General features: G+C 39.5%; 1 protein-coding gene across 4 annotated transcripts in view; it reads right to left on the bottom strand.

Annotated features, from left to right (window-relative positions):
• Nucleotides 1-588: 588 nt before the first annotated feature.
• The window catches only part of VTI1A (vesicle transport through interaction with t-SNAREs 1A), a 274342-nt gene continuing 266357 nt past the window's right edge, over nt 589-8573 (bottom strand). For all 4 annotated transcript variants that reach the window (XM_055793668.1, XM_055793665.1, XM_055793670.1 and 1 more), the window contains one exon: nt 589-1713. Coding sequence is in view for 2 of the 4 variants with exons in the window: in XM_055793665.1 (XP_055649640.1) it covers nt 1620-1713 (94 nt within the window). In the remaining 2 variants the exon portion in view is untranslated. The remainder of the gene's footprint in view (nt 1714-8573) is intronic.

Genomic DNA, 8573 nt, shown 5'->3' with positions numbered 1-8573 from the left:
CACAGCTGACTGTACACCCTTCCATTTGTTTCAATGAGTATCATCTTTCTCATCGATCCTTTTATTCTGCACTTACCACTATCGTTCAAAGTCTTAGCTGTGGCATCAATACCGACATCCTTTTAGCTGAGTTACTGGTTTCCTTGTAGAGAAAACAGGAGACATACTTAGGGCCAAAACCAACTCCCTGATGTTTAACCCAAAATCAACTCCCAGGGACAGCACAGCAAGTTGGCAGAAACCGCAGGGATGTCAAAACCCCAAAAGTACTAAGGCATGCATTCGAATCCCGTGCTTAGTTCCTACCTAATTCGGGGGGAGTTTGAAAACCACCAGCTTTGTTTCTTTTGAACACCTTTCTGAAAAGGTTTTACGGCTTAAGTTCAAGGGCTTAAGATCCCACTCAATTTGTAGTATTTGTAAGGAATTGCATATAATGAATTTAAAAGTTATAATGAAAATTACTTTACCACTTCACCAGAAATAGATGCTTGCTGGAGTTGTAAGCTTAATTATAAGCCAAATGACCTAGACCTGTCTATAGAAGCGCAGCCAGTAGAAGAGAAACACAGCTCATTTACACACAGGTAGATGAAACTATGATATATTATATCAGCCAAAAGCGTGTATAAATTAACATTTTTACAGTTTCTGTTTAAAAAGGGCATATCACATCAGAATTTAATACACTAAAAATATTTTGAACATGCGGTCTCAACATAGTCAGGCCAATATTAAAAATCTAGATTTTTGTTTAACGCACTATAGTCACATATTTGCCACTGACCTATTACTCAGAATCTCTTTTTAATCAGCAATGTATAGATAAGTACCTTTATACATCTCCAATAAGGGCCTACTGTGTATGCTTATCAGTACATATATCAACACTGGAAGGTTTAAAAGAGATTCAACAGAGGGGCTGTGGTCACAACTACATTTTGGGTAAGTGATGTGTTATCATTATGTTGATGAAAGTGGAATTGTTTTGAACAAGTAGAAAAGGAAGCCTATTTAAAAGAAAAATATTGTTAAATAGAGTGTTGGATCCACATCAGATATTAAACATCATCCCAAGTTTGCTCTCTTTTTAGAACTAACTGCTGTTCTTAACCAGGTTACATCTATTACAATAATTCATGATAGGGAGTTAGTCACAGGAGACAGGTTCACTTTCTACATCACTTGGCCTCTGCTTTACTTATATTCTGTATCACAGAAGGTCAGATACTTCTTGATATTAATACACCCCGCATAGCACAGGAAAAGTGCAAAGACCCCTCTTCCCTCACTAAACTGTCAATTTACAGGCTAAATGTCTGGGGCAGAATTCGACACACACAAAGTCTGTTTATACCAGAACAAGCCCTCACCCCAGAAAATACTAAGATTCTGAAAACACTTGGATAAAGACCAAAAAAGTAAGAAAAAATAATCAGCCCCACAAGCCATCAACTATGCCATCAATAATACAAAGTATTTTACACCACTTGCACCTGAGTTGAAGAGTGGAAAAAAAGAGGGAGACTCTGTCAGTGCAAGAGAATGATTCATGTGACCACTTTGTCTTAATTACTCAGAACAACCAGTTTGTTGCTGTTTAGTGAAGAACAAAGATGTCAGCGTCCCTTGACAGAAAAAAAAATAGCCATCATGGTTGTGAAGATGATGACGATGGCCAGAACAACGATCAAAATCCGGTTTTGGATGATTCTGAAAAAAAGCAGAAGAGACAAAACCCCGGTGAATAAAACAAAATAGCAGAATATATATAAAAATCATAAAAAGAAGCACACAGATAAATATCTTGGAGAAAAAAACATATGGCCATGAATTTAGGACTTTACTATCCTGCGTATGTTCATGGTGTTTTACTTCTTTCAGTTTCCAGTGCTTCCAAACATTTCTTTATGTAGCTATTAAATCCAACTTTTGCATTCAGGAAAGAGTTAGACTTTCCTTAATTATGCATACACTTATATACATATTAGAATAACTGAAATACATCATGTTACAATTTATTAACCTTCTAAGTACAAATGAAATAATTAGTCCTCAGTCAGTGCAATCCAAGCAGGGTGGACTATAATAGTAAATACCTTTGTATTTTTTATAGCCATTCTGACACCTTCACAGCTTTTTTAATCTGAACAGAAACAATTTATTCATTTTCAAGGGATTTTACTATTAAGGTACAAGATTTCAAGGAAACACATGTCAATGAGATACTTACTTGTACTAAAATACCAAGGGAAAAGTATAAAAGATAGTTTTGAAGAAAAGGATGATATAAAGAAGCAAGTGTCAAACTGTGAAGCTTATGTTGTAAAAGCATCTCCTGTCTCTGTAGCATACCTTTACTTATGGTAATAGGCAAATGTTATATTTTCTATGTAGTATAAAAAAATGGAAATAAGTAATAATAAAAAGATGCCAGAAATAGGAAGTCCTGATACTGTTCAATCATTTTTTGGGAGAAATCCCGGCTTCTAAAATCAGACACCACATCGCTTCAGATTTTGCCAGAAATTAATAGGTCAATTAACATGAATAAATCAACAAACTGTAGAATTTGAGGCATTTTATGGATTGTAAGAATTCAGCATTTGTTATTGCATTCTCACAGAGGAGGAAGAATATTTTCATAGGGTCTTCATGAAGCAGGAACTTTTGCAAAACAGGTTTGTACATGAAGCATATCACCAGAATTGGAGAGGTATAGCAAAAATACCCCAGCAACCAAATGCAACAAAAGCACCCTAAGTTACATTTATTTTTATTTTTTCTTGTGCTTCTGCAAAACCAAATCAAAGCAAAACAAAGCCTTCACCAACCGAACAACACTAAGAAGAGGTAAAACCGTGTTTTGTGAAACATCAAACCAAGTACAAGGCTCCAACTTGAAGACAGGGAATCTAATGTGTTAAAATGAGCATATCTCATGCAGTGAAAGAGAGAAGAAACTCTAGAGAGCAGAGGGGAGTTTTCCTTGGTAAATGTTTTTCATTTGGATGCGGGTGGATATACATATAAATTATACTGGAAAGTGTAAAGAAAAATGCAGTTTTAACCAACTCCAAGCTCTCTCCTTGTTTATCCCTCCCCCCCCCCCCCCCCCCCCCCCAAAGAGAAAGCAGTAAATGGATGGATGAAAACTGTCACATCAGACAGACACCCTCCCCTGTGACACTCTAAAAGGACTAGCTCTCTATCCTCCTGACAGGTTACAAAATGATCACATTTGCTGACACGTCTTCCGCAAAACTGCTTTAGTGTTTGTGTCCACTTTCCTAGCAGGAGATGAATGGGCTGCTTTGTCCTCATTTATCACTTAAAGCTGAACTAAGATCTGTCTCGTTTATTTTTCCCTTCCTCACTAGAAAGGCTCAACCACAGCATTAATTCTTTCGCGATGACAGCTAATTCAAACTTAACAGGCAATATTTACTCTGCCAAAAGGATGAGGAGGAGGGAAGGATGTTTCTCACTCTTTTTTTTCCCTTCCCCTCCCAAAAAAAAAAAAAAAAAAAAGTGTAGCAGGCTAACAAAATAAAGCTAATTAAGGGCTTTTGGTTCTTGTTGGTCTGCACTTCAATTTAACACCTGAACTTACAAGCTTGTCTTTTGTGGTGGGGTGTGACATTCCCTGCCAAACACCTGATAACAAACGATTTGCCCAGGCAAATGCATGAAAACCAGAATATATATTTACTCACTCACCCTCATCACTCCTGAAAAGACACTCAGCAAAATTGAAACTCAGCGGTGAAATAGATTAAAAGCATGAAAACTCTTAAAACATTCAGCCTTAAGTAATACACAGTGCAGCTGGCTTGACAACCATTTTATTTGTGGGATGTGGGCCCCAAGGCATCCATAATGCTAATTTACAAAGGATTAACTGTGAGTGAAACTTGCTTAATCTAACGCATAGTTGGGCAAAGGCATACATAACATACTGAGTGTTTAAATCAGCTCCTCCTATCTCTGGCCCACTGGAAAAAGCATTTCATCGTCCAAGACTTAAAGAAAAATAATAAAAAAAAGCATCAATTCCTCCCAGTGCTTTATTTTTAATACTCTGGCAATACACACCCAATTGCAAGATTATTTAATCAGTGTCCGTGTCTCTAAAATCCTTGTCGAGAAAACACTGAGCAAGGCACGCTGTCACCTGTATCTGCTAATTGAAGGTTCACTTACGGTGTGAATCTAGGAAATAGATATCAAAGTTCAATTTCTAGGAATCTGAATTAGTCTGCACAGTGCAGCACAAGAATATCATATTAAAAGGAACAAATTAATCATGAAATAGGATGGATGTTATCAACAGACTCCTGCACTGAGGCATTATATACTTTTAATATTCAGCCGACAGTTAAAGATTAATTTTATATCTTTAAAAAAAAGAATAACATTGAGTTTTACTATTTTACTTTCAAGTGAGCACGTAAAATTAAACTAACTGCAAAGCACCAGAAGGATGGGGCTAGGAGGGTAATGACAGAGCTGTCCGGGAGCAGCAGGACAGTCCTCGAGGAGAACTTCGGACGGAAGCGGTGAGTGTTGAAGTCTGAGCCTGGGAGCTGCTGCTCAGACAGAGAACGTGAGTTCTGGGTGTCAGCATATTTCAGATCTCAAAGTCAACAGGCAAGGGTGACCCTTCAGAGTAAAGAAAAAATCAAGAGGAAAGGGGGCTTTGAGTGATCCGAGACAGTCAAGCCAGCTCACAGTGGTAGAACAATGGTTGGCATTGGCAGGACCCATCTGTAGGGAAGCCTATAGTACTGTCACAGCCAGACACCGCCAGTGGGTATTGCTCTAGGCAAAGCATCAAGGACTTTAAGTGGGGGAGGGAGTGAGAATACCAAAGGAGAAGAAAATGGGGCCTAACATTCGCTACAAAAAAATCCCAAAGGCTAACATGCTCGCAAGAAGCAGATGAGAGGCTTTTATCTCTATTACACCTTAAATTCAGCAAAATCTAGTGAATGAGGAAGCCCAGATTCTTCTTTGAAAATGCAAAGCATGTTTACAGGGTAAATAATTTAAGAAAGAATATATACTTGAAAGAAGACACCCATTGAAACATCCATGGCTAAAATGCCTGAAGGCAAAAACTTGTGCATTTGCATGCTGCATTTTATGAAGTTAGCACACTGTAGCTTTAAAAGAATGCATGGCCAAATTAAGAGGAATGTGTGACTGAAACATCAAGGATTCCTCAAGTTTACATTATGAATCATAGTGCTGTTGATACGAGATGAATTAACCATTTAGTCGATGCCGCTTAGGCACTGAATTCACACCAAGTCCTGCTGGAGCCCAGCGTGCTGGAGCTCGTTAACAGCCAATGTCTACTGTTCCTTTCATACTCGAAACTCTAGGAGCACAAGGGCTCATTCTACTTTGAGTTAGAAGAGACGAAAAATCTGTGCTTTTAAACCAAGTTCCATCTAGTTTATCATGGACAGCAGCCCAAAACATTTGGGTGCAAAACCACATAGAAACAGTAACTAAAGCAGATGCGAGGGTAACGTCAAACGACGCATTGGAAGAGCGGGCTGGACTAACAACGCAGAAAGTGCATCCCACTCCTGTTGAGTTTCCTTCTGCTCCTCCTTTCTAAACACCTGATCCGCTGTCCTGGCTTCTGGTCACAGTGCCTAACCTCCCACCACCGGTGCACTGGAGGCTCCCTCCTGCCAGTGCCAACTTTGCAAGCTGATGAATGACACCATCCACTGTGAGGGATCACCTCTTTGATGCACAAGGGGACCACTGATTTGCAAGAACAAGTCCCACAGCCATTACCAAACACTGATGTACCTGGCAAATCAGTTCCCCCTCACTCCCACCATAGCGGGAATTGTGCTGCATTTCCAGATTTCAAACCCCAAAATGATCCGCTCCTCTCCGTAGCTTTGCACACACATGCACACAATGGGTCTGACTCTGTTTGTGACATGTTTAGATCTGCTCCATATAAACACAAAGCAGTTCCTGAAAGCTTTTGCAAACCTTACATTAAGGATGCCAACCGTGTTTAAACCTTTTTACAAAACCACATTCATTAGCAGGGGAGTGCACGACATCTATATGGGTTCAGCCTGATGTCTTGCACATGTCTTAGTGCCTGACTGACCAGCATTGAATAATGATGCCTTGCCATTAAGCACTGATGGTACAATAACAATTGTCATGAAAATTAGCAATCACGGTAACATGTTAACAAAATACGGGATTTAAACGAACCACTGCAGGCTCTGGGTGCATGAAGAGTTTTGTGCCCTTAACTTGAAATAATGAAGACTACAAATAAAATACTGTAAAAATTTCTTACAGAAGCTCAACTCTGACATTGATACAAATAAAAAAAATACAGATGGCTTGGGGGATCAGTTAGCACACATTCATTACAACACAGGGCTTTATTCTTAAAGAAAGCATCTTGAAAAATAGTGTCCTGAGAAACACAGACTGATGATGGAGCACTGTCCAACAGTGTTTCACTGTAATACATGTATTTAAGATCTAACTAGAAGTGATTCCTATCAGTTTACTGCGTAGAAAGGCTTGCTCTCTGTATATGAGACTACATTTTAAATGGTCACTTTGAATACTTGGCTATTGCACTTTTGGGTGCCCTTTTATTTGTGATTGGCAGTTTTTACTAACGTGCAAGAAAATAGGTGCATGCAAATCAGTGGTAAGTGATTTTTAAGTGCCCAATATTCATGTGCAAATCAGCAAATTCAAACAAACACAAAGTGTAGGTCTAGTCACAAAGGCAAATACATACCAGGCAAAACTAAATGTGAATTTAAAGTAATACAGCTATACTCAGATACCTTCTGGACAGACACCATTATTACTATATATAAGGACATCTTGTTACGATAGATCAGGAGCTTTCAAACAGAAGCACTAGACCCCACACAGGGCAATAAAATCTTACGACTGGTAAAGCAAAGCCTTAGATACATAATGATAAATCTCTAAGTTCAGGGTATCTGGGGGCTGTTCAAGTAACTATTCATCTTTCCCATTTTTAGGTTTAAGAATGCTTTTCTTAAATAAAAGCAACTGAAAAGAACTAGACAGTCTGTGGCAAAACATAAAGACATGGCAACCTACTGAAATAAAAGAGCAAGAGAGCCCTGCCTAGCAAAATTACAGCTGGTTGGAAGTATCTGACTTGAGCCATTTTTCATCATTAACAACTGAAATTAGCAAACAGAAATATTAGTGAAAAAGTATCTTCCCAAGTTGCATACAACTCCTTGGCCACCTTCTAGCTGACCTTGGAAAAAGCGAGGAATTTGGAAAACACTCAAGTTTTTTGTCCTCTCCCCTGCCCCAAACTCGGAAAGTCAGTCCACATTTGTTATGTTCTCAAGCCGGAAGAACCAATTACATTGTAATTGACGTTGTGCATTTACAGGTGAAAAGGCTCCGTGGGGTAGTGGAGAGGGGATGGAAAACCCCCCTTGCCCTCCTCTTCCTCCATGGCTTACTTCATGCCTAAAAGGCCACGCTGCCTGGGCTTCCCCGGCAATCTGGAGACAGGCCATTCCCAGCAGGAGCCTATTTCATATTCTCTGAATTCCTTCCCAAAGGAGCCTCTTCCCCTAGGACAGGGGCTCTAGGGGCTCTAGTGCCTTATGCGTAAGACCTTGGGAAAATCCATTAAAACTTGCTGAAAACTGAGCAGATAATGAACTTAAGGCCTCAAAAATGGAGAAATGGAGAATTAAAAAATGATGGCATTTTTCTAGCTGACTAGCAGGGTTTTTTTTTGAGAGAGAGAGGCCATGCAAGGTGCCTAAGATATTGCTGATAGGGCTGAGGAGTTGTGCAGCGCCACATCCTCTAGCTTTAAAGTTCAGTCTGAAGGACTGGGGCTGTCTACTTGTAATAACATGGATACCAATCTCTAGTTATAATATTACACTCAAACCACATCAATGTGTTTCCACCTGGGCCCTGAATGAAAGAATGAGTCATGTAATAACAGGTGCAGGGAGGTAGTCACACTATCCAGCTTTAAACATCTAAATTGTATCTAGCTAATTCTCTCTCGGCTCCCTGGATATGGAAGTTAAGAGTCCTGCTCCAAACTGCCTTCTGTTTTTCCTGGCCCTATATGCACCCCAGGAGAATTAGTCAGTTAAGTTAGCTGGCTAGGTTAGGTGTCTAAGAGCCTAGGCAGGGGTGAATATCCCTAAAAGCTTGAAGATGAGGCCCAAGCTAGAAAGCTGGCTGGCTTCGAAGGCAAAACCGTACAAGAAAGGTGTTCTTATATTGTAAAACGTCTGTACTCTCCCATTAATCAGAAATATTGCAGAGATGAAACTCACCAGTAAAGCAGATGATGTTCACCAATAATCAGCCAGTAAATACTTTGATTCATCATCTCGCTTTAATGGATCCCATACTTGCACACGATATTCTGACCAGAATCAAAAAACTTTGACAGTTTTTCCGGAGGAGTAAGAGATAGGAGAGACATCCCTCTCTGGGATGAATGCCTCCCGAAATGCAGTGCCTCCTTGGTTCAAGGAACTATGTTT

Source organism: Falco peregrinus, chromosome 1 (assembly GCF_023634155.1).
Source record: "Falco peregrinus isolate bFalPer1 chromosome 1, bFalPer1.pri, whole genome shotgun sequence".
In the NCBI taxonomy this organism is placed as follows: Eukaryota; Metazoa; Chordata; class Aves; order Falconiformes; family Falconidae; genus Falco; species Falco peregrinus.
Note: the sequence above shows the minus strand (reverse complement) of the source record. Positions and strands in the feature narration are given on the sequence as shown.